This window comes from Cariama cristata, unplaced genomic scaffold (genome assembly GCF_000690535.1).
Source record: "Cariama cristata isolate BGI_N322 unplaced genomic scaffold, ASM69053v1 scaffold37805, whole genome shotgun sequence".
In the NCBI taxonomy this organism is placed as follows: domain Eukaryota; kingdom Metazoa; phylum Chordata; class Aves; order Cariamiformes; family Cariamidae; genus Cariama; species Cariama cristata.
In genome coordinates, this window is record NW_009616552.1 from 11,732 (window position 1) to 38,768 (window position 27,037).

The 27,037-nt window shown below is 35.5% G+C and overlaps 1 protein-coding gene across 1 annotated transcript in view; it reads right to left on the reverse strand.

The window, feature by feature from the left end:
- Window positions 1-339: 339 nt before the first annotated feature.
- The window catches only part of LRPPRC (leucine-rich pentatricopeptide repeat containing), a 79,403-nt gene continuing 52,705 nt past the window's right edge, over window positions 340-27,037 (reverse strand). Inside the window, exons 27-37 of the mRNA XM_009700206.1 lie at window positions 24,842-24,984; window positions 24,648-24,732; window positions 19,931-20,054; window positions 16,266-16,354; window positions 12,683-12,887; window positions 10,372-10,511; window positions 10,094-10,209; window positions 7,055-7,129; window positions 5,529-5,613; window positions 1,712-1,854; window positions 340-396 (exon numbers count right to left, since the gene is read on the reverse strand). Of these exons, the coding sequence (XP_009698508.1) occupies window positions 340-396; window positions 1,712-1,854; window positions 5,529-5,613; window positions 7,055-7,129; window positions 10,094-10,209; window positions 10,372-10,511; window positions 12,683-12,887; window positions 16,266-16,354; window positions 19,931-20,054; window positions 24,648-24,732; window positions 24,842-24,984 (1,262 nt within the window). The remainder of the gene's footprint in view (window positions 397-1,711; window positions 1,855-5,528; window positions 5,614-7,054; window positions 7,130-10,093; window positions 10,210-10,371; window positions 10,512-12,682; window positions 12,888-16,265; window positions 16,355-19,930; window positions 20,055-24,647; window positions 24,733-24,841; window positions 24,985-27,037) is intronic.

The following is a 27,037-nucleotide window of genomic DNA, read 5'->3' on the forward strand; positions in this document are numbered from 1 at the left end:
AGGATAAGCCAGTTTGCTTAAGTTACAGTTACATACCCCTCTAGCAACTTCTTGATATACATATATTTGGTGAATCAACAGGAGCCAAAATACAGTTCAGGTTACAGCAGATCATACATTAAAACAGAAATAGCCTAGAAAGCTGCATCTTGGTATTTCATTAGCAATTTTAACAGCATTTCTATTAATGAGTGTTTCTATCAATTACAGCTACGGAAAGTGCTGTTTAAACACAAATTTGTATTAAAAATTACACAGAACGACACGCTTTTTTAAATTTTTATTGAATGTAATATTTAAACAATTTAATAAACAACTAAAGCATAAAAGACTGTCTATTCATGATGCTTCCAATCTTCTTTTCCTCCATTCTTCCACATAGAACTTGAATGTCTCCTATAAATAGAGCGGAATAAACAAGTTCAACATTGTTTCAACTGAAAAGTTACTAATTCTGAACAAAATCTTATGTCCTGACAAAAGCAAAATCTATTATTCTGTCATGCAAAACTACATCTGTATTGAAGTCTGTATAATTAAGAGAGAGAGAATAAAAGGAAAAGGAAAACCTTGCCAAAAATGCATAATAAAGCTTCTATTACAAAATGCAATAATATAATCAAGTTCATTTTGAAAATGAAAATACTTTTTAACTGCAATCTGCAATTGTGTCAAAAAAATTCTGAGATGCTTTTAAAGACCAAGCTGCATTACAGAAAAATTGAACAGGAAAATCAGAAAATTATTCATTTCAGTGACTTTGAAAAAGCACTCTTGTTTTCACTAGTTACATGCAAGAAAACAGACATTCTAGGTTTTAAATTCACACAGTCCAAATAAAAATTCAGGTTCTAAATTATGTTAAGGTTGCAGAAAAAACTCCACAGCTGTTAAAAGGCTAAACCAAATATTTTATGCCAAAATTTTCTCCAATTCTTTGCAAAATGAGAAAAGAAAAATCACACTTATGAAGCAAATGGAGAAACAGCATATAATCAGGTCTTTACAGACCTACAGAAGAACACTTATTTTGGAATATAAAAAGTGGCTAGAAATTGGCAATAAAAAGTTTGCTTAGAGAGGGGAAAATATAGTAAGTCTTTAAAGTCTGCTTCGCAAAAAGGGTACTAGTAGATTATTAGTCAAAGGAATGATATGAAAGAAGTATTTACAGTCTTGACAGATTTAGTGTCATGCCACTTGTCACCCTCAAGTAAGATGTATTTGCGCAGTTGCATATATCTGTTGGCAAGGCAGCTAGAAGCACAGCTCCAACAGAAAAAATTCTGACAGTTCTAAAATCCCATCCTACTAAAGCAGCAACTTGTACTAGATACAGAGTAGGGAATTAACGAAAACTAAGAGCCATTCGTTGTTAATGAAACACACATTCTATAAGCCTTTTAAAGTTCAGTTGCTTAGATAAATGTGCCAAGGACATTTGATAAAGGCACACCTGTAGATGAGTGCCTGATAAGGATCAAGTAGTTTAAATATCATAAGCCCCAAGAGGTTTTATTTCCTCAAGTCAAATCCAATGCAAGATTGCAAGATTATTATAGCTCCTACAACACTCAGTACTTCATACATTACCTCCTTTGAGAAGTCTCTACAGAGATCTAATCCCTATGTAATTATTCGTTCAATTTGTTTTATTAACACTGAACATACACAATTCTGCAGATCTATTTCTTAATTAGGAAATACTCACAGGGGGTTCAGTGAAAGGGACAGGCTCTCCTACTCTCTTCAGAAAAGCTGCTAAAGATTTCAGAGATAGCTCATGCAGCTGTATATTCTTCTCTTTTGTTTTCTCATACACAGCCTTTACAGAAGCAACATCCCCATCCAATTCTGAGGAAAAAAATAAAAACAAAAAAATCCCCCAGTGGTTTAGTGTTCCTCTTTTCACCTGTTGCCATGATGTCACATATTCCTACTACTTGCCAAAACATATTCTAAGTATTTTAATATACAATATTCCAAATATTCTGGATGTTCTTCATATCCTACTGACAATGCACAAAAAAGAACAGAACATGCAGCCATTCTAGCTTTCATTTTTATTTGAGGCTGGATGATCAACTCCTTTGAGCATGTGCTGGAACCACAGAGGAGCAGGAGCTGCACAGTGAGAACACACTGTTCTAGGATGTGAGACAGAGCGCCATATGCCTCTTTCTGAAGCAAATGGTAAAAAATAAAAACAAAAGATAAAACAAAAGCCAAAACAAAAGCCACCCAAGTTCAGCATGTGAGAACCCTAGAACAGAATTTAATTCCCTTAAGTAAGGGCAGAATATTGTTATGGTTACAGGTGCTGGCTACATCAAAACTATAACCTAAAGGAACAAAGAAAACAAAGGTCAGATGCTCATTTCAGAACACAAAGAAAAACCCGTTTCAACCCATTGAGCGGGAGAAAATTCTCGCTGACCTACTGACACTATTACAAACCTTAACTGCTTAGGTAACCAATAACATTTTTCTGATATTCCATAAAAGGCACCATCCCCTGCAACAGGTTCTAACTAATCCATTCTTCATTTATTTAAAGCACTATTCACTTCCAGCTGTGGAAGAGTGGAGTACATTTCTCCTTTAAAGTGGGACAGGGGAGAAACTCCTTTTACTTTGACTCATGCTTAACCATAGACTTTTCTGCTGATATTTGCTTGAGAGGCATCAGGATGAAATCGAAGTGACCCCTGACAGTTTCACGGTTGTCCTCAGGGTCCTAGAAGCAGTACAACAGTTCCTAGCACCTTGTGAACAACAAGGAAGCCATCATGTCCAGTTAAATTCATTTTGTTGCTTTGGAAAACACAAACATCTGAAGTATGGGAGCTGTCTCAGGTCTTACTTGTTCACATTTGGAAACACCATCTTCACAATGATAGGGGCTACAAAAACAATGGTTCTTAAAGAAAAAAACAGCTCTAATTATGGAGAAATGGATAGCTTGTGTCCCTTTCTCATGAGAAAAAGCTTCCCACTCACATCTGGCAAGTGGCTGAGCTCCTTTTTGAATGTGGGAGGCTACTGCAGAAACTGCGTCAAGTGACGGTTTAATGAAAGCCTAATAGAAATCGTTAACTTTCTATTACTTTAAAATAGATGTATTTATTGTGTGGAAAACAAAAAAAAAAAGAGCTAATACTTAGATTCCATTTAATGGACCACGCAAAAGTGATTTTACATATTTCCTTTTTCTAGGAGGTATATAGGAAAGGATTATGCATCTCACCAGAAGGAAATCTAGTCCTGGCAGTGCAGCATATCTCAGGACACAGAAAGGAGTAAATATCCACGACTGAACAAATAAAGGGGCATCTGATACACAATCGGACTTCTTTCAGCTGTGACCTATATTCTACTATATCTTTGCTAAACACATAAACAATTACAATTTTATTTGTCCAATTATTTTGATAACTAGCAACAGTAACCCACTGTAGTAATAATACTCTGTTACATTTCATTCCCCTTTCTAACTAATTAAAAATAACAATGGACCCAACAGGAGAATCATTTGTTCTCTAGAAAATGATGATACTACAAGGTTGGACTTGGCCCAAAATGAGAAATCATGTTTTAAAGCTTACTAACTGTAAAATGAAAAAAATAAAAATAGAAATAAAATCTTGGAAATAAAAAAATCTTATTTCTAATGCTCTTTGCTAGAACTCAACCTAAGCACAGCCTTCTAAATTTCAGCTGTGCTAAATATTTTGCTGATGATAATTTTAACAGTCAAATGGAACTAATATACTCACCACTGCAGAAAGTATCAAAAATGGAAGAGAAGGAATGAGGGGAAGAGGTAGCTAAATTGCTATTCACGTGTACAGGTCTGTACATATTATACAGGGTGAGGACAGAATATAGTATATGACCCTGAATATCCTAAGAGTAGGACAACACCTTCCTTCCTTAAATCAGAAAGATGGAATACAAAATGCAAAGATACCCTTGTATGACTCATCCAGTCCAGCTCTGGTAAAGCGGATGAAGTAACTGATGTGCAATCTTCTACCTCACAGGAGTAGAATCAACGTCTCATATAGGTGAGACGCTTGTACAAAATAACCTGGGAACAGCTTTTAAACCTTTTCATGCTGGTACTGAATGTCTTCTCTACAACTTTCTACAAGCCAGCTACATCTCTGCCTAAAGAAACTACAGCAACCATCTGTTCACACAGAGTGTGGCCTCACATGTGGAATATACCTAAAACAGTGGTTAGAGTGTAACACAGCAAGTGACTGATTCTCTGCAATCTCTTTATGAAATTGTTGTACTATCATGTAGTTGGAAAGGATGTTCAAAAAATTAATTCGTTCACTCACGGAATTTTTACTGAGGTAAAAGCGGTAAAGGGCTAATGACAGTGTAAAGCAGCAAGTACAGTGCTGGTGACAAAAGGGCATTTTTTTGGTTTATAAAAACATCTTAGAAAACTTACCCTCTTTGTGAATGAAACTATGGGGCTAAAGAATTTTGGTAGTGATTGCTGTTTTGAACATTATTACGCAAGTGAATTTCGTAAGTTAGATACTACATCATGAGAACTTCTACAACTTGATTCAAGTACTGTGAAGCTTGTATTCCTTTAACACCATAGCTTGGATTTGGGTTTGAAGTGATTTACTTAATTATTCCTATTTATCTCCTGTGTGATAGATTGGAGCACAAGGGCTTCTGTCACTATAGCTTTTTGCTCGTAATACATGTGTGAAGAGTATTTACTACCTGTAATAAAACTGGACGACCACATCAGAGTACACAATGCGAAGGACACGACAGCACAGAGATGCAAGCTTCCAACTGAATGTTGCCACAGGGGTTATACACCCTGATATTTCAAGAGTGAGTGTTGCAAATAAACGTATTTAAATAAGCAACTTGATTTTTTAGAGCTGTTCCTCTCTGACTTCAACTATAAAAGGAACTGATCAGGCCTTCAAATCAACTATTTAGGTAAATGAAGGCAAATGAAGGCACCTGGAATACTAAATTCGGCTAAATTGAGACAGGTATAAAGAATCTACACTAATAACAGTAAGGTCCTTGCACATTACTGATAGAACTAATCACTTATGGTTTTGAAATACACACTGACCAAGGGAACCAATATACTTATTACATGTTTTGGGGGAAAAAAAGCTAGATTCATTTTAAAAGCCATGCATTTCTACAGTATTTCTCTCTATGGGTTCGGATGGATTCTTTCTTATTCCACGAAGCCGCGACTTAGCCTCTATTGTAACAGTATCCTTTAATCTGACACAGCTCCTTTTGTAAAGGATTCAAGTCAGTTGCTTTTCCAACCTAATAGCTAGGATAGTATACAGACCCAACAGACTTAAACAACAAAAACCCCAGACAAACCCCCCATCTCTTTGTGCCTCAAACTGTAAAGCAAGTTACATGGTGTAGATCCTACTCCGCTTTCTAAGGGTTTCCATGACCTTTCTGAATGTCTCAAGAGTTCTTACTAAAAAACTATTCCAAGGAGAGTAAGTTACCATAACATCTCAAGAGGTAACGGTATGCCATTTCCGTATCTAGATGCTCAGGAATCAGTTCTAGAAGTGTCTCAATCTTCTTCGCCTATTGAATTTAATGCACAGACAAAAAGAGCATTAACTTCAAATCTTAAGACCAAAATAAAATTGCTGAAGTTAGAATAATTATTTCAGATCTTTTAAGTGAAATGAACTGTACTGGTAACAAGGAATTGACTGTGAAACTCAAAGTAGACATAACAACTTTCTTCTCCAAAATTTCACATGCGGATAAGTAATAGTCAGAGAAATCAGGCACAAAATAACACACAGGACTAAAAATCCATACTCAATAAGCCTAAACATTAGTTTCTCAATTTTTTTTAAGGAAGAAATTCATGTATTAATGAGAATATGCCAGGATTTCAACCAATTAAAAAAAACATGCAAGCCATTCAGCAGCCTTCATTGACCTCGAGGTCAATGGCAGCTATGATCAATGCTTAACAGAAGCCAGATCGCTAACTAATGTGCTTAAATTTGGAAACTCCCTCCATCAACTTCTGATTCCAGTTTCAAAAACTCTCAGGTCTTGAATTAAAAGAAGTTTATAGAAATGAACAACATCTTTATCGCATACTAGTAACTTCTATGTGTTAATAAAATTTCAGCTTGCAGAAGTTTTAATCCGTAAGTATTTAATGGCAATTTCCAGAAAACATACATGTGGCTTTTCCCTGATTTGAAAAGTATTTATTCTATTCTGGTTTGTGTATTAACTGTCTCCTCATGCTGCTCCTCTATGAAAGAGAAATCAATGTGGTTTTGCATATATATGTGTGTGTGTGTGCATGCGTGTGCAAGTGTGTTTTGGTTTTTGTTGTTCTTCAGTGTTGGCTTTTGGGGTGGTGGTGGTGGTGGTTTTTTTTTGGGAGGGGGGGCCGTACTTGGTTGGTTTGGTTGGTTTTGGTTTTTTCACTTTGCGGGGGGCATATGAGGAGGGAGGGATGGGAGTAGAGGAGGCACATAAATGATAGCATTTTGAATTATAGGGAATGAGCACAAAGCCAGGAATCCAAACAGATGCTCAAACTAGATACATGCCCAAATCACCATAACAAGTAATCTGAAATGTGTCTTTTAATGTAAACATAGAGGGATTTTATCATTAGAAAGAGGCTGAGGTTTTAACTTGCATGTGTATTCATACAATGTAGCCAAGAAAATAAGTATTTTCAGGTTGTGATACTGCACTGGATAGCCCAGTAAAACATTTAAAGCACAATGTTTGCAGGATATAAAGTATAACATCAAAAATGTGGGAAATTACTGAAACAATAGAAAAATATTAACTACACTCTCCTTTCCATCATGCTCCGTGAACTGTTCCTTTAAATGTAACCCGCTCTGCAAATTAACCTCCCCCCTCTCCGAGAAACCTGATAAAGCTGTCAACTGGGAAGTTCAAAATACAAAACACTTCAACAAAGGCTGACGAAACAGTATTTTGCCACATACACAATGATATACAGGAAAAAATATTATACCTGTCCAGGTTTAGATGCTGATCTAGCCATAAAACTCACTAAAGTTCTGTTATCCTCAACTAATGCGCCACATCTCTAAAGAAAAAGAAACAATTAATGTAGTAGGTTAGCGATAAACAAAATAAGGTGAAAATTTCCAATTACAGATGTTTAAAATAATATATTAATGTAGTAACTATTTACAAGGTAAATAATTGACCATTAGTTTGGGAAAACAACAAACAAAAAACCACCACTGAACATAGGAAACAAGTTCATTTCATGCACCATTTTGGTAAACATTGTTTTTAAAACGGTAGGTATAAAGTTTGTTTAAAACAAAAGGGGAAAGAATTAAACTAATACTTCAACATACCACAAAAACGAGGTTTAGGACTGCAAAAGAATGAAAAAGAGAAACACTATTCCTCTCCAATTATACTGCCAAGCATTCACAAGTGAGCTAGGGATCATAAGGTTAATTATACATTTAATAAGGTGTCAGGGAGATAACTGCTCATTTCTTTATAAAAATTAAAATGTACAAAGCAAGTTCTCTTTAAAGTATAATTACCTACACTTATGCATACAAAGGACTGATTTCAATCTCTCTATTTTATAAAAGGCTTTCACGGCAATAGACAGTGTTTGAGAGAGAGAGAAGTTGAACTTAGAAAAGTTTGAGACAGACCAGATAAAAATCAAAAATCTATCTCACTTTGGAAACAAGGGCAAAATAAAATATATAAGACAATATTTTAGTGTATGTTTCTCAAAGGTGTCAGTCTTAAAGTTCTTAAAATGCACAGTGCTTTTTACCAGCTGTAAGATATTTTATCAGTACCAAAATGCACAGGAAGAAGAGAATATTGTGCATATAAAAATACACATACCACAAATTTACTACACTCAATTAGTATTTTAGATATATGCAAACAAAAAATTTCAGTTTATGCCATTATGAATGTACTCTATGTGTAATATGGTTTGACAAGCTCTTTAAGGTCCAGGTGAAAAGGTGTGAAGCCTCATTGCATCAGGCAAACTAAGACAAAAATGTACCCATAGTGTTCTGAGAAAAAATTGCTTTATGGTGATAAACAGAGGTGAAATATTCATGAGAGAAGCTTGCAACATTTTATTACTGATTCTACCTGTTCTCACCTACTGTCAGTAGGTGCTCTGAGAGGAAAGAGACGGTCTAGTTGGAGAAATGTTTTCCACTGCCCCCTTTCATGCTGAAATATCAAATCACTTTTGACTTCCATCAGTAAAAGCATTCTCCCTCCAGACAGTACAAAAGATACTGTTGTTGTTTCTCGGAACTTTTATATAGACTCTTAGATGCATTTCTGAAAGCAAGGACTCTGTGTGTGTATACTAATACTTCAGATTATTACAAGCAAAATAATTCATTTAGATTGTGGTTTACTTTTCAAGAAAATAACAAACAACGGACAGTGATTATTACTATCTTCTAGTTACCTATTGGTAGAAAACTTGATCCACAATAGCAGTCAAGAATGTTTAATATAACTGAAAGTTTTTCCTGCACCATAAAACCCCCAAATTTTCTCATACACACAGAAGTTTCAACTCAAGCTTAACTGTGAATGTCCACTTAACATGAAATATTTTCAAATTCTCCCCCAAGATATAGTGTATACAATGTTATTTCAAGTATGCTACAGAGCCCTGAATATAATTCCAAGAGTTGGATGCTGTTGTAATAAGAAGTTTTAGGAATATATGAATGGAAATTATTCCATGTTTCGAAAAATTTTAACAACATGCAGATTTTACTTAAAAATGCAAAACCCTCTATCTTCACAAAAGCAAGAAATTGTAACTGATTTTCATTCACTCATTCAATTTCATTCATTTCAATCAAAGAGCAATCAAAAAAATCAGGAACAGTAAAATAACTTGAGATTTTTTTTGCATTTTGATGTTTCAAGCCATATAGCAAGCGGGTTTTTATATCAAAATTATGGTCTCCTTTTAATTTAATACTCAGATGACCAGTTAGGCAAAGGAAAAAACAAAGTAATATTCCAGAGCAAGGAATATACAAAATAATACACCTCACACTGTAGCAGAAGTACCTGAACACATTTGTTGGTATGCATTCTTCTAAAAAAAAATGGTCTTGGAATATCATAAGACATCTGAAGGATGAAGCAGAGCTTTTTCTTTAACAGCTTAAAATACTTAGGAACCGATAAATGAGTAGTATGCACTACCAGGAGATGGTAAGAGGCCTCAACCCAAAGCAGGAGCCTATGTACACAGAAGAATCGGCAGAATGGGCACGACTGCTGGACTGCCACCTTCGGGGATGAGGCCCCCTGAGAGTGCCTGTTTGTGCACGCTGCCAGCAGTAGCTCCCACTGCCCACAGTTCATCCCACCCCCGGCTCGGCTTTGTCTTTAGCTCTGTACAAATGGCATAAATGGAGCTGTCTCACTCCTTGAAGATTGCTAAGTCAGCTGAGACTCTGGCCCAGAGACCAGCATTTGTCTTTTAATGCATCTGTGACACTCAAGTGTATAGAAAGCAAATTCAGGTCTTAATAAATCTTGAATACAGCATATACATTACAGCAACAAAGTGAAATAAGGTCCATGAAAAACAAACATTGCCTGCTTCTAGTTTGCAAACTCTACAGTTGTAAGATATTATTATGTTTACAGCACTTAAGAAATTATGTGAGAAGTTGCAAGGGAATGGTTTGCAAGAAGCAACTGCTGTCTAGCAGAAAACTTGTAAAAGAATATTTGCTTTGGATGGAATTTCAAGCAATTACACAAGTCTTCCTTTATTCTCCTTCAGGTTGTTTGAAAACAAAAAACTTTCTGACTCTGGCACTCACTACTACTATCAGTACTAGAATACTAGCTCATGGATTGGAATGGTCTAAACTGTGCTACTGCTACTCACACTGTAATTCAAAAGCATACTGGTACTAGCCTACACTATACAACACCTCTTTTTGACAATTTCTCAGTTAACCTTTGAAGAGCTCTAAGCATTTCTGTACTTCTCTTGTTATGTCATTACCTGTATCAGCAATCTGGCATCATCCACTCTGTCTGAACTGACATATTGAAGGAAAAGATCTGTGACAGGTCTGTAAATTCCAAACTGACTGGCCAGTCGTTCTGCCATCACACCAACTGCAAAATGATGGGTACATAAGGAAAATCTTTGATTGAAAAGCCACTTTTGTAAAATTCACAGGCATGATTTATGCTGACTGAGCAGGTTTTACATGTAATAGCTCTTTCATAACACCTCTGTCTAGTCAGAATATTTAAATATCACTGCAATTAACTTACATTTTTCCAAAGCTGGTTCTAATCCTTCCTCAGACACCTTTCTTAACAAATAGGAAATATTTTTGACAGCTTGATCAGGATTCTGTGCACCAGAGATAAGCAGAGGCTCAAGGTATTCCACAGCAGCATCAAGGTCATTGCTAAGAAAAGAGATTGAACTGGCTTAGTTTCTGAAATCAAGATTTCTAAACCTAAAGAAGCAATTATATTAAAGTTTTTGTTTTCTACATTAAGGTTATATTTCCCAGGAATGCTCGAATAGTTATGATTTCATTCAGATATTGTAAAAGTGAAGTCATTTATGACTGAATGAATAAATTAACCCATAAATAAATTTTTAATGACCTTTGACCCGTACAAAGCCTAAGAAATTTTGACACACTTTTTTCCTCATTAAGAAAGTTCAGCTAGTTGTTTTTAGAAAATGTGTTCTGCAAATCTAGTAGGCAAAATCAAAATATTGACGAAGGTAACGGAACAATTAATGCACGCAACTCAAGTATTTTTTTTAATGCTATGGAATTATTTATTTACCCAATTTTTCCCATGCCTGCCTTTTTGGATGAAAAAGACAATACTAAATGTCATTTGGTCAGTATCTTTATCTTAACACTTTTAATCTTATGGCTTAAGTATAGCAAATGCTAATAAAATAATGCAGGAAATATTCACCAAAGTGAAAACTCTACTTCCAGCATTCTAAAAAGTTCAAACAACATCATCTCTTATCAGCCCACTCTAAAAACTAATTTAATTGAAAAAGAAATCAGAGCATGGTGAATGCTTTTAGGTAAAACAGAAATGCAGCACATTTGAAAGCTATGAAAAATGCTTTGAAAACTATATCAAAAACATGAATCTACCAATAAATGAACAGGTATTAAAAATATCTGTAAGAATCTGTTTTTCACAGTTATCAAGGTACAGCTTGCAAGATACTTAAGAATATATATGGTGCATGCTATTTATGCTGCTGCTAAGTCTTTTCATACATCCAAGCTAGTTTCGGTATGGGAAATGCTGATGCTGCTTAAAAAAACTGTGCCTCCATACAGCAATTTATTTATTTATTCTTGTCACCAATCTACATCTTTAGAATATAGCATGACTTTGCACTTTCATTACATGGAAATATAGGAAAACATGCCAGTTATGAGACAAATCCTGAAGTATCTCTCCCATTTGGAGAGTTTCATTTAGGCAAAAGTCAGTGCACTAGAACTGTGTGTCAAGGACCACTCAGATCTAAATATTTACAGGACAAGTCCTTTACAGAGAGATTGTTTTTCAGTGGCTGAAAATATGGTGAGCTCACTACTGGAACCGGCCTGCATGATTCTCCTTCAGTTCAAGTCCTCTTGCTGTTCAAAAGACTTCAGTGACTATTCTCTCTGGACTGGCATGCCTGAGGCAATCAGGTATCCGTTAGGTACTACACAGTTCTACAGCTTTCCTGCCGAGTTAAGACACAGGAGCTCTACCCGATGAAACTGGTTTGGAATAAAATAACAGAATATGTAGGATTCCTGAAGACTGGTTCCTGCAAAGCATATTTGAGAAGTTCATAGCATGCCCTTTCTCCCAGAATTGCTTCCCCCATGCAGTTTTATACAAAGGATAAACTAGCACAGTACCGACATATCAACTAAAACAAAAATGCTAGGCAGAACACGATAGTGAATTAAACAGTTGAATCAAAGGATACTCAAAGTGTGGGGATAACTATCATGATCAGAACTGTGGTCTAAAACAGCATAGTAGCCAATTTTTTATAATTCTACACACACAAAAAAAATATAAAACCACTCCACACATATACGTCTGGCTTTCACATTTTGAGAGTAAACAATAATATTTTGTCATTTCAACTACTAGTACAGGTAGCAGATTTTTGTTTCCAAACAAGTATTAGATGCATAATCTGTGGGTGCCAAGTTCCAAGATTTTTTATGTTTATATTGATGAACTCATTCAATTCTACATTCAGATTTCATCGGGCTTTTGATCTAACACCAAAGAGAACACTTTACATGAGGTGTAATACATTAAAACAAAGTTATCAAAGCTAAATTACACCACTGGAGAAGACCTTTCACTCTCCCAAATGTTTCATAGCTATCCCTGTATTTCATTAAATGATTTTCAACCCCAAATGTGTTTGGGAAATGATACCAGAACAGAACTGCACCAGCACACTGCTCAACTTGACCAGAACTTTAGCATCTAGGACACCGTAAGAAAAGGATAATGCAAGTGATTTCCCACCACTCTGCATAAAAGAATTACACATACTAGTCCTAGAAATACTTACTTTTTCGTATGAGCCAATGCAATAGCATTAGCAATTAGTGAGGCAGATACACCAACTGATTTTGTGATGTCTTCCAGCATGTTTTTAAGTACTTGTAGGTTCTTTAGATCTCCTTTTTCTGCCAGGGTCTGAGTGAGCGCAACAACTGCTGGTCTAGTAGGCAACAAGCCACTGTCGAGCATTCCTTTTAGAACAGCCATGGCATCTAACGATGGTAAAGAAATAAGGGAAGAGGAAATCAGGTTTTAGTTCAGAAGGCAACCATGCTGCTGGTATCATTAATCCTACCCTCTTAAAAACATGTGCAGAAAATAACTCTCTTGCTGAACTTAAGCCCCCAAATTGCTATAGTGAATTATAACTTGAATATATACACACATAAATAAAAACTTTCAACAGTAATTCAGGTTAAAATGTTGTAATATTTGCTCAATAAAAAGTATTAAGATACTTTTAACATTTAATTAATTTATTTTAGTATCCAGCTCAAGGAAACAGCTGTGTCAAATGTCCTCCCTTATGACCTTAAAGTCATGATCTTTTCAGTTTTTCTCCAAACTATAATCGATTTTCTTTACTAACAAAAATGTTGCATACTTAAGAATAAATACAGTTTAAAAATGTAATTCATTATTGAAGCTGCTAAAGTCTAGTATTCAGATTTGTCTTTTTATGTGTGCATCAAAACTTTGTTTACCAACATTTAATTTTAAAATAAAAGCATGGGAGACAAGTTTCCATACAAGAACAAAAATTAACTCAAACCTGGACTCAAGAACTCCTAAAATTATACCAATTACCTATGTCAAAACCACACAAAATCAATCCTGTCTTTCTGCCACAAATTCCCCAAACCCACTGCAGATAAGTCACCCTCACTTCTCTAACTAGAATTCTTGTCAATTTACATTACACATGAGCAAATACACAGAGAAAGACATGCCCCTCTGGTAAAAATCTCTTACTCCTTACCAGCATAGGCAGGATTAATCACAGACAATAATTATAATACCAAGGGATAACACTTCTAACATAATATACACCCACTCGAACTCCAGAGCATTAACATTCCAATTCAATATGCAGGTACTGCAAAACCAAATATTACCTTCTACAGGAGAGGAAGAAAAAACATCCTGTAAGCCTAACCTTCCTTCACAGCAGATTTTCCTTCTACAGCCCCCATGCCTCCCTTTTTTCCTCCCTTCTTTCTTTTTAGGGAAAAAAAAAGGAGCAATACATCAGGGGCAAGATTCCCCAAATTTAAAAAGCAAACTTAAACCACATGCTAAGTTCAAATTCTCTCCTGACTGTAAGTGTGGACCTCCCTTTAGCACGGAACATGATCAGCCTTCTCAAGAACAAGGACAAGCAAGTTGCGTGTGTGCAGCACTTGTGCAAGAAATGATGTACTAGTAGCATACTGGATAATTCTGCTGGTATCTTTTTTTTTTTGTCCCTTATGCAAAAGCACTCATCACTACTAAACTGAATTCATAACTTAATCTCTTGACTTTTCAGTACTTAAAAGCAGGTAACTATGTGCTTGTGAAAACTGACCATTTATCTTTTAAAAGGCTTTCCTATAAACTCTGCAAATTCCCTATTGTGAAACTTCAGTTCTGACTCTTAAAGTAACCTGGGTTTTACCAAGTTCTAGCAAGAAGATATCAGAGCTCTTACGAGTATACTTAGGGACCTATATAAAAACTTTTAACTATACCACATTACACAGCAAAGAAGGATGGTGAACTATATGAGGAAGTGATAAAGCAAGCAAGTTTTACACAACTGAAAGCCATCACAGGATGTAGGTCAAATGGAGCTCACCAACAAAAGATTACAAACAGGCTGTGCCCCAAATTTTTTGGGTAATCTATGAGCCTCACAAAATGACCAGTATGGTTGAAATATTTAGTAGCTTGCATTTTCAAGGCTTCACTTACAAAAAGAGAAGCAGCATCTTTCAAATTAAAATAGAAACAAGGGTCGTCTGACTAGTCAATTAAATTACCAAGGTAAAGCTTATTCAATGCCCAAGATAAAGGAAAATATCATTTTGCAAAGCAATGTAATTCCACAGACTTCTTGAGAAACTTCGTATTGTGCGAAAAGAAACATTTTTAGAATAGAGCAAGGGAGAAAGTTGACGTGGTAGAGAATTTTAGTGTGGTAGCTAAAAAGACATCATGTAGTTAGTGCAAGAGAGTAGCAGAATATAGAAACATCAGCGATGTTCCAAAGAAGAGAAGATTTTTGCTGTGTAATACTTAGGAAGAACTGGCAAAACTTCATGGCACACTGGACAAGAAAAAGCAGAAAATTTATTAGAATAAAATCAGAGAGGAAAGTAAGGTGAAGGCCTTGAAAGCTACAAAAACTTAAGACTTGCCAAGAGCAAGAGAAGCAATTGCATTCATCACAAATACTTCAGTTGATGACACCTGGTAATGATGCCAGACTGGAGACTGAATGGGGAAGGAATTTGAAAGACAAGTTTATCAGCTGCGGGAGAGTACCAGTGAGAAGATACATCTAAATGCTCATCTTAGAGTATTTTAATGTGGCTGATGTTACATGGGTATGGGCTACTAGAGCTCTGCATAATGGAATGAAATAAAATTAACTGATGGCAGAATCAAAAATGGATTTTCTGGTATGCCTTCTGGTAGGAAAGTAAAACCCAATTCAGTGTAATACATTTTCTTCATATGTAGCTGCTTTAACACTTAAAGGTACTGACAAAAATACGTAGCAACACTGTACTTGCGCTTGCACAGGGATAAAAAACACAGCACTGCATGTAAAAGTATGCTTGCAGAGTTTTCCTCTCTCAAAAAGTTCTACAGCACAACTAAATAAGAGAAAGGTAACACTATGGAGCTGAACTCTAGGCTGCAAAACAACCAATGCTGAGAACTAAAGTAACACAACTGTAAACTTTATCCACCATCTTGTTGAGTACCCTTACATACTCTTCAGCCACCATTTTCTCTTCTATCATCACTGTTACATTAAAAAGAAAACAAAACTGGATATTTTGTTATTGTTGGTATTGAGAACTATTAAAAAGTATTTGATTAAGTTTTTAAATCAATATTATAATCATTTAGTGCACAATCATGCACATTTAACAGTCAATTTAACTCATCTGGTATCTTGCACAACCAACACAATATGCAAGAAACAACTGCTGGGAATTGTTTCAGATGCTCTAAAGTATGTTAATTTCCAAAGCAAAATGACTTGTGCTGTGAATTTTAACGCACTTGAAAGCCTGTACTTTCTCTCGTTCTGGAGCACAAATTTTGCATGTCTGAAGAGCTGTGATTCATCTTAAGAAAACCCATCTTGTGTTAAATGGAATGGAAACTGGACTAAGTGGTCAAATGACAAGTACATTCATATTCAAGCTGTATTATAAATGCATGTACAGTAATTTACGTCTCTCAGCTACCACAAAAGGCTCTTGATAAGCAGGTAATTTGCTAAATGGACTCCTTTATCCAAGTATTCGAAGGGCGTTACAAGAAAAATCTGCAGAGGCATTAATGTGACGTAAAGGTCAAGCATTGTGACATACCTTTCAAATAATCCCGCCTAACTTGCGATATGATGAGGAGGCTGCTGGCAGCACTGTTCAGTGTGAAGCCCTTGATGTGGGTCTCAGCACTAAAAGAAGCAGACATTTAGAAAGGAATTACTGACATGCTTCTGATACGATAATAAATGGTTGAGCACCAAGGTGAAATTATAAAAACTACTGTTCGTATGTTAAAAATATTGCTGCAAAATATCGACCTGGAGACAGCTTTTGTGTTATCCTGTCAATGGTTATAGAAGGATAATTTTTTTTTGCATTCTGACAGATGACAAAGTTGGAAGTGAGCAACAAAAGAAACAAAGTACAAGATTTTTTTTAAACAATCGGTTCAGATTCTTGAATGCTGACATATTAGATGACTAAAATAACTGCATGCCCTGCATTGTTCTGTTGTATCCTAAGCTGGATACTTTTTCTTCTTTTTTCAATAGTCACCATAATTATAAAATATAAAACTATTCTTTCAGCAATAAAAATGAAACATTTATTTTCAGCACTGTATATTTTAAATGTAAACTAAAGCATATTATGAACTAACACCATATCATTTGGTTGATTAATTTTCAAATTTCTGTCATCTAGATGTATACAGGTTTTAAAGTGAACATACTACATTTGCTGCCTTAGCCAAGTTAAAATTGTATTTTGCTTATCAATTCCTTACTTCCTGTAATACAAAACTTCATTTATCTATAGCAAAAAGAATCTTTACTTTAATAACACTGCTAAAGGTTTTCTAACACTGTGGAAATTAGTCAAGAGAGACTAACCAGCAATCACATTGATCTTGTACTACACAATGTTCCTATTCCTAAATGACATATAGTCACATTTTTAATATGTAAGGATAACTTTACAAACGTTCATTTCTAGATTACAAAATCTCTACACAGAAAAGGGGGGCATTGCCATTTACCGTATCAGCAATCAAGATAAACCTCACTGATCATCTTGTGGCAAACAACTGAGCAGCCTACCTACTTGAACTTAGAGGCTGAGCGGATTGGGAGGTAAGCAGGGTCATTGCTAAATTATTCTCCTCAATCCCAAGAAAATCCTTCACATCGCACACAATATGACTATCCTCTCAGTCACTTTCAGCCTCCCAGGCTCACAAATGCAGTCACTGGACTCAGGATTTTCTTACTCTCCCAACCAATCCTCTTAATCCCTGCCTAAGCACCTACTGCTCAGTTCCGCCTTTTTTTTTTTTTTTCCCCTTTGTCCCATCTGTCAAAGCCCTTAAGTCAACAATTCATGCATGAGACTGTAAATTACATATAACAAAGGATTTACTTTCTCCAATCTTCCAATCTTTAGTGTGATTAAATAGATGTTAGCTACTATTACAGAACTAATCCATCATTCCAATACTCCTAAATTTCTATTTAAAACTTCTTGGACTAAATGCAGCAAATATTCCTCGGAACAGTGCTAGAATGTGAAAGCAACTAGACTTGGGTTGACCAACAGATTAGTAACCTCCTGGATTGTTTGGTTTTTTGTTGTTTCAGTTTGTTGTGGTTTTTTTTTTCCAAATGCAGAGAAGGAGTGCCAATTTCTCATGGAAGTTTCTCAGTTCTGATAACAGGAGGGAAGTTTTAAAATTATCTGACCTTTTTAAATAAAAAAATTACTTATTTTGTTGCCTATGTTAATGCTTATAGTAAGGTTCTCTAAATATTATTTAAATTTCAGATTTGGCTTCAAGTAGAGTAAAAAGAAAAAGATGTTAGCTTCTATAAATGAAGGTAGCTTTCCTGTATTTTATGAAAATATTGGGAGTTGCACAAGTTTCAGGCCACTGCACACATTTAGGCTTTGTAGGAGTAATCTCTTTGTAATATGAGGTTGGAAAAAATTGTCAAGCATGCAGAAATGTGTTAAACACACAGATTTGCTATTTCTCAACCATGGGTACACACAATCGCTTTCTCTATTTCTGTGAATAATTTAAAACTTACAGACTTTTGAAAATGCTTAATGTAAGCGTCATTTTATTACTAGAAGAAAGATACACAGATAAACAGCATGAACACTGCCAATATGAAGCATTTTCTGTCTTGATGCAACACTGAGCTGTTACAGGCTTCTTAGAATGTCATTACTTGGCATTTCTATGCTGCAAGATGGAGTATGAGAGTTCTGAAAAGCACAGGGGGTTATTATGATGGTTGGTTTTGACCAGTGACCAAGAATAGAACCTCTTATTAACTCCTATTTTCTTTTTTCCCAAATATCTCAAGGTTCAGAGGTATAGTCCTTTAAAACCCATCTCCAACTTTTTTAGTATTTAAAATTTTTTATTTTTCCCTTGCATTTTGAATTTACATACTTATCTAAAGTGGGAATTCTGAATCATCGAAATACTAGGAACAAGCCACCACCTTCTCTCTGTTCTTCTAATCTGCAAATTACTGCTGATAACATGCAATATTTTGTGCATCTTCCTTACAAGTGTGTTTGAGTTGTGAAGCATGGAAACAGTCAATGCATGTACAAATCTTCAGCAGAAAGTTTCAAACTTCTTCCCTGAAGAATCTTTCAATACATGAGTGTTTTCTGCAAATGTTTAACAAACTACCTAAATTTTATCAACATTCTTTGTACTTCTAAAACATTCCTTATCATAAAGCCCAGTTACTGAGACCTATTTGAAAAAAACATTGTTTGTTCTTCTGAATGCAAAACACAAATACTTTTTCAATGAAACACATTTCTTGGGTCTGAACACTTTTAAAGAAAACATGAAAATAATAAAACACCATCTTACATTATACTGTTCCTGGGCATCAAGAACTAAGTTGACTTGAAAAATTATTAGATTTTTAAAGTGCTGTATGCGTCATGTAAGTTACATACAGGCACTTTCAAATTCACTGTATTCAGTCAGAGAACACACTTGATGAAAACCACTGTTCTTGTTTTAGCTGAAGAAACTGAAAGACTTAAATTACTTAAATTTTTGTTCTTCTTACCTCTACATTGATGAGTAGTAACGCTTTTACTTTGAAGCCTATAATCTGACCAGAACACACACTGCAGGCAATAATTAAAGCAAGTGGTGTACCATACAACTCACTAAAGGTTAATTCCATTCTGGTGATTCTAATACTACATGACAGCAGGTTGGATTTTTTTCAGAAGTGTAAGAGCCGGATCTAAGGTTTATGGTCATCTCCTAGCCACTGGCATCACTGTCAAAAGTACCATTTTGCATTTGGCAGGCAGCCAGCTGCCAGGGAGTGTGGGTAGGGTAGGACAGCAGCAGGGATGGGCATTGAGGGGAAGGCTCACAGGCAGTTAAGTGAAGGAATCTTGTCTGTTTGGATATCACTCTAAAGAGGAAGAGGCAGACTGCCAGAAGGGTAGACTTTCAGTTCTGATGCCAAGTACATTTGTTGATACTGTTAGTTGAAATGAGTTATTAGCAATCCATACTGTCACTCTAGTACCTTTTTAATATAAGGCATACCACCCTATGAAACACTGGTGTATTTCTTAACATAGCTCCCAGTTACCAGTCAGGACCTGTTTTCCCATTGAAAGATAAACACTTACTTGAAAATGATCCAGAAATCATTTAAACCCACCCCCCCCCCAAGCAACAACAATTAAAATCCCCAAACACAGAAAAGCCTTACATGTGTTTCACTTCGATGGCTTCTTCAAGACAATTCTGTGTCAACAATGCTTTTATAAGGGTGCCATAAGAACGATAATGAAACTCATTTTTCCATTGCATTTTCAGGAAAATATTGTAGGCCTCTAAAAAAGAAAAAAAAAACCCAAAATGAAATGTCATATTGCAATAATGTTGATCATAGAAATAATTCACCTATTCATTGAGAAGGTCCTTCTTAAATCTATTTATCCTCTGTTTAAATGTTTGAGCCTAAATCTGTTGGTCACAGCTTGTTCAAAACTGCTTGTATACAACAATCAATTGACACATACCTCCACAGAACAAAAAGTTTGCTACTGCTCTTTTTCTATATGTGGCTGTTGCTTAAATACCAACACAACTGGTTAGAAGGGGAACACTCAGGATTTTTAAAGCAACACCTAATTCTGGGGTATATAGTTACAGTGTCTGGTGCATGATCACAACAGCGTTTAACAAATAATATAGGAGGTGATTCCAATATGGGGAGATCAAATTATTTGGCTACGACAAGATTTATACAAAACATACAATTTACAAATATACAGATATTTAACAAGTAAACTACGCTGCATTTGTTTGACTGATTAACAGTTTTATTTCATGCATTCACAATAACTGTCAGTGTATGAAAAGATGTTACCAAAAAGGGGGAAAAAATGATAAGCACACTTCTCAGTCATTTATTTTTCTGAAACAAGATTATGCAGCTATAAACATGCAGCTAAAACTGCCATCCAAGCTGTAACATATCCTAGAAAGCTGTGTTAAGAACCACAAATGATCTTTTACATCTGAACTATGACTGCATGTTTCATTTAATGAAACTAAAAAAATAATTCCTTTGCTAATTCAAATCATAGCCACAATAACCTTTAAAACTTTTCAGAAATACTTGGACTATCACTACAAATTTCACAGCTAATGTTAAGTTTTTTTCTTATACTTTGAAAGTAAAGATGAAGAGAACTCATTTGAATCTTAATGTCACAAGAAGCGTCACCCTAACAGCACTTACTACAGTGTGCTGCAGAATTTTAAGTTGGCATTCCCCAAATAAAAACTGCTGGTGTGCCTTTTGGTTTGAGTCTTAAACTTCTTCAACCAAAGAGTATACTAAAAACCTCCTGAAATGTAGGCACAAAAATTACCTTGCGCAAAATTTATTATTTACAACACACAAACTCTTACACCAAGTTAATAATTGGAATTAACATTGCCATCCATAATCTACTTTGGATGTTGGAGCTACATTAAACATATATATGAACAGAGATAAAGGATAAGAATATCACAGTAAAAATTAAATCCACTTCTGTGAATGTGAGTTTCATGTATACGAGAGAGAGACACCAGAGAGATGGAGAGAGAATATGACTGATGTCTGACATTACAATAGTGCTTGCATTGTCAACCAAAAGAGCAATGAAACAATAGGACAACACAGAAAAGGTCTTGAAATCCTCCACCACGCTTACTTATAGGTCTGAGGTTAAAGCTTGGCCTGTTGCAATGTGCGGTACTCTCTTGTCAGCTCAGACTCTGAACACCAGCATTCATGGAGTGTTCATACTCAAATTCAGTGGTAAAGACATTTTTTTCCTTCCACTTTTCTGAAATCTGAGGTACCAGTAGACTAGCAATCACCTTCAACAATAACAAAAACCCTTTCACTGGTATAATTTTATTTAAAGTGTAACTAATTATTTACAAAAACATAGCATAAGATTTCACCCTGTGTTTGAATACTGCTTTCCATTGGCTGGGTACAGAAAGGGATCTTGCCTGCAGTGGACACAATGTCAAGCACGTGTTACCATCAATTACCACAGTCCACAAAAATATAAGATCTATTTCTACAAGGAAATATATTTAAATCTTTTTGGTAATGACTAGTTCCATGAAGAACTAAAAATCTCTGTATGAGTTTTGTTTTCCTGTTCTAGGATGTTCTGTTGCGTACGTCAGTCCCGACCTCAGAATGATTATCCTATTCAGATTATGTTCTTAACTTTATTTTGCATCAGTGAAAGCAGCATGTTTGAAGTATACCTAGAAGAGTCTCAAACTGAGACGTATGCCTGATCAGGTATTATCAGCTTACTACTTCTTCAGATAGCATCTAAAATTACTAAAGTATATTAGCACTCAAAAGAGAAAGTTCATGGTTTCAAAATCATATTGTGTTAAACTAGCTATTTCAAGTAGAAAGATGTTAGAAAAGTAATGACTTGCCAAGAAAGTCGCAGTTCTCAAGACAGTCAAATTTGTTTCAAAAATTGCAACTGTTTGGGATGTGTAACATGATCCCCTAGAGTCAAGTTCTCACACTGAGGAATCAAGATAAAAATGAAAATATGACTTTGCATAAATCAAGCACTTCAGAGAATAGATTTTCAAAACATCTCCATGTCAGATTTGATAAGTTCAGGAAATTAGTTACATAACTAGATGATTTAATCTTTTATCTATCTCAAAGCTGATGCTGATAAAAAGTTACATTCTGCCCTATTACATTCACATTAAAATTACATTATACTGTTATATAAAAGCAACAACTTAGTTTTTATATTTTTTTTTAAGACAAAGGGAACTGTTTCCCAACATTTGTCTTTTTTCCCTTAATTCCCAATAGCTCTAGACCACCTCCTCTCAAATACTACACCTTTAAAGAAAAGAATATGCAGGAATAATTTACTGATAAATTCAAATCAGATGTCATCATAGAATGTTAGCAGTTACATTTTATATTTTTGTTTAAAACTAGTCTCCCTGAAAGGCCCAAGGCATATTTAGCTTCCTCCTGTTCTCCACTTGATCATTTATGATATCAAAGGCACAGGACACTTTTCTAGGAACAATGTTAGAAAATGTGTTCCATTAATTCTGCCTGGTTTCAGTGAAAATATTTCTGCATTTCTGATTTTCTTTTGATTCCCCAAATTTACCAGCATTAAGAATTTCCTGAAAACATTAACTCTATGTCTGCTATAATAGACATGATTCTTAAATTTATATACATAACATGAGATTGCACTCCCTGGACTTGATGATCTTTGAGGTCTCTTCCAACCATAATGATTCTATGATTCTATATACAGAATATCCAGACTCCACTTGAGAATTCTAATCAGTGCTCCTGAGTAACTCTATACAGTCATTTCACTAACACAAGTTAACTGTGTGAATGACTGACAGATTCTTCTTTGAAAAACTCAAAAGCTTAAAAATCTGTGTGTCCAACCTGTAAAATATACTGATAACACTCAGAGAAGAAAATGACTCAGCATCTTGTATTTATCAATCTTCCTCATTCACCAAAATTAATTTTTTTTAAACCTATTTAACTCTGTTTTCTAATCTGCTTTCAAGTGAGATACTTAGTTATTCGTCATAGTACGGGCAAAGAAAATAAGGATTTCCAGAATATTCAAATGCTCTGCATCTTGGCAAATGCTAGTAATGAACTGGTTCCCTTCCCACTTTGAAAGGCCCAGTAATGCTAGTTCTGACTCTGTGACCCTGCTTTGGATGAGATAGGAATGGATTTCCAATGATTTAAACACAGACTAAACCAAAGGAATTGCACTGAAGTACACTCCTCCTTTCTATATACAAAGGCAAATACCCATGCATAAGTTATTTCTGTTTTTATCTGAGGCAGGGAAGTTTGCGCAGAAGAGCTATTCAATTTTTGATAGCAGAACTGATCTGAAGTCATCTCTCAATAAGGCCATTTTATTTGTGAGGTGGCACCCACAGGCACAGGGGTTTGGAAACAGTGAGCTGTGGGAACATAGACTTTGATCTTTTGTTTATAGCCTGGGTATTTCTTTGGGGGAGGAACAACAGGAAGAAAAGTTTGCAAATTCTACAGAGAAACTGGGACAACTTTAATCTTAGTTGTAAAGAAGCTAAAGACACTATGTAACACACTGAATCCTCCCTTCAAATAGAAATAGCTAGCCTTGCAACACCAACAAATAGAAAACAGACTAACAGATAAAAGCCAGATAGGAAGAAAGCAATGATTATCTCCATCTCATTTAATCTCATCTATTTAATTTCTTTGGCAAATCTGTAGCCTAAATAAGGTACCTGAAGTATACTTTGGAACCCTACCTGATCCTATTATTAAGACTTCAACAGCAGGGGCAAATACAAAATCTCCAAACAACTTCTTTTAGTAGGTAACTGCCTTCCCATAAACATGTCCCAGCTATTTCACTTGACATACACTTCTCATGTCTTACACCATAAAACTTGTAACCAAACAGCTAGATTTTCTGGGAACCATAAAAATGGTATTTTTAGCATCAATCCTGTACATAAACTTAGTTTCTGGTGTTTAACAGATACATTTGAAAAGTCTAAAACATGGTGTTAACCCAACAGTATAAAATGAACTACAGGCCAGCAATACTTTGGTAATTTTAAAATTCGCAACTTCAGCACAGGTTGGCTTTCAAACATTCATTTAGAAGTCAGCATTTCCAATGACATTTTAAATACTTTAGCGTATCCTTCTCATATCAGCTTCTGAAGCATAATATTGGCAGGTAACATTATCATGTACCTTTCCTAACATACTAGTAAACCAACAAAAAAAGCTACAGCAAGCATCTGGTGCTCTGTAATTAATCGAAACCTGAAAATTAAAGCTGAAGAGGGAAAAGAAACAGTGGTTTTAGGTTTACCTTTTGCATTGTTTTTCTTGCAAAGCATCCTTATTTTTCTTTCTTCCGCATTAGAAGCACTTAAACTGGTATCTTCATGACTAACCTTTAAAACAAATAAACTTAAGTTACTGTAATCCTATCTGTTAACATTTTTCAATTGACAGTAATATAATCAAAACTGTTGTTAGCTAGGAAAGTTAAACTCCAGTTACCTTAGGTATCTCAAACGGAACAACCTGACCATTTTTCTCAAGTATATCAGCCAGTAAGATCAGTGTTTTCTCACGGGGAACAATATTTTCTTCTTGCATTTTAGTCCAAACAGCTTCAGCCTTTCCCCAGTCACCGTTGTTCTCTGAAACAAGATACAAATCTTCAGATAAAAGCACATTTAGAGTATACATACGTATCTAAAAATGATTCAAAAAGGTATCTTTGGAAAATAATTCATCAATTAATCATGCACTTTTGCTTCATATGATCATCAACTTGAAAAGTTCTAAACTACTTTTAATACGCAGAGGACACCAGAAAATGCAAACAGAAAAAATCCCAAAAGGATTGTATGAATTTTCAAATGAATGAGAAATCAGCTCAAAAATGTTGCAGAAGTGTTCCTTCTAGCTCATCAGTTCTAATATTCTTGATTGTTAATTGTAAAAACAATTACAAAATTTCTAAATTATTATAAAATATTAACACTCTAAGGTACTGCGTCTAAGTTCTATTCTGAAATTCTTGAAATTAAATCCTCTGGTTAAGTTGCTACTGAATTCGAGCATCTACATCCCACAATTTTACCACTCTCAATTCAAAGAAGTGTTCTAGGCCTTCCGGCTCTCATTTTGCTAAGGACAAAAAAAGCATATCTGAAGACTGTAAAAGGCAAGGTTTCTGAAAGAGAAAAACTTAATAAATTGCTACCAAATTCACAGAATTCAACTGTTTTCAACAAGAATAGCAATTCATATATGCACCACTGCACAAAACTGCAAATAAATAGTAAGTCAGACTTTGTGAAAGAAAACATAATTACTACAATTTAACTACATACAGTAGGTGGTTTCCTGTGTCTCTTATCATAAGTCACAAGAACAGCACTGACTTCTGGTTGCAGACCATATTCAGAGCTACCTAGCCTCAACATCACTAGCTGTAATCTGTCCATTCCATGGTATAATTCAGAATTCCAGAAATTAAGATATGCAGAGCAAGAAGGCAGATGATGGAATGAATTGTTCACATGGCAATGTCTCAGCCTGTAACAGCAACTCTTCAGCTATTCTTCCACTGTCCTGTTAAGGAACTTCAGCTGTTCCGTAGCTCAGGCTCCACTGGACTAAGTCATAATACAAGGAAAAGGTGGAGCAGCCATCTGGAAGCAACATGACACACCTGGATATTCTCTACAGTTGTTATAAAGTTGTGTTTTAATGCAGCACGTGCTGCTTTGCAAACAATACTGCAGTGCAATACTGAAACGTTAAAGTGCAATGTTATCTTCTTTCCAGGAGCAGCATTGGTTTAGGAAAACACATGGTATGTAACTGGCCTGGTTCAAGATCCAAGCCCACTGTCACAAGGTTCTGGCTTTTTAGAAGAGGCAGCAAACTTGATGACTACCCTAAGTCAAATAAAATGATTGGTTTTAAGGACTGAATACTGCAGATAACATTTTAAAGCAGATTATTATGGCAATTAACGGAGTAGGACAGAGAATGTCTTAACATTTTTCATGTTTGTCCCTATGTTTGACACTCATGAGGCCATATCTAGAGGACTGTGTCCAGCTTTGGGCTCCACAACTATAAAAGATACGGTAGCAACTGGAGAAAATTCAGTCATCAAGACAGACATGGGGCTGGAACAGAGGAAGTAAACGAGGAAGTCCAAAAAGATGAGTTTCAGGCAGCCTAGAAAAAAGCAGGCTAACAGGCTGTCTTCAATTACCTGACCGTCACAGAGAAGAGCAAGTCAGTCTCTCCTTGGAAGTGCACAGCAAAGAATGAAAGGTGATGGACAAAAGCTGCAGCAATGGAGTTATCTGGGGATGATCAAACTGTGGAGCAGGTTGCCCAGGGAGGCTGCTTGATTTCCACCCTTGGAGACACTCAAAACTTTACTAGACAAGGTCATGATGTGATCTAACTTTAAAACTGTCCTAGCTCTGGGAAAGGGCTAGGCCTAGAACTCCTGAGGTTCTGTCCAGGGTGAATTATTCTGTGATTCTAAAAAAAACAAATGCATTTTCAAAATTTTTGATCACAGCTTGGACTAAATGGTAGATTCTGTTTTTATATGCCCAAAATAGATCTGAAGTTATGGCTTTGGTGCACAATGACAACTCTCTACCGTAGTTCTGCATGGGGTAGCTTTGATAGATAATCTAAAATGGTTGAAAGCAGGAA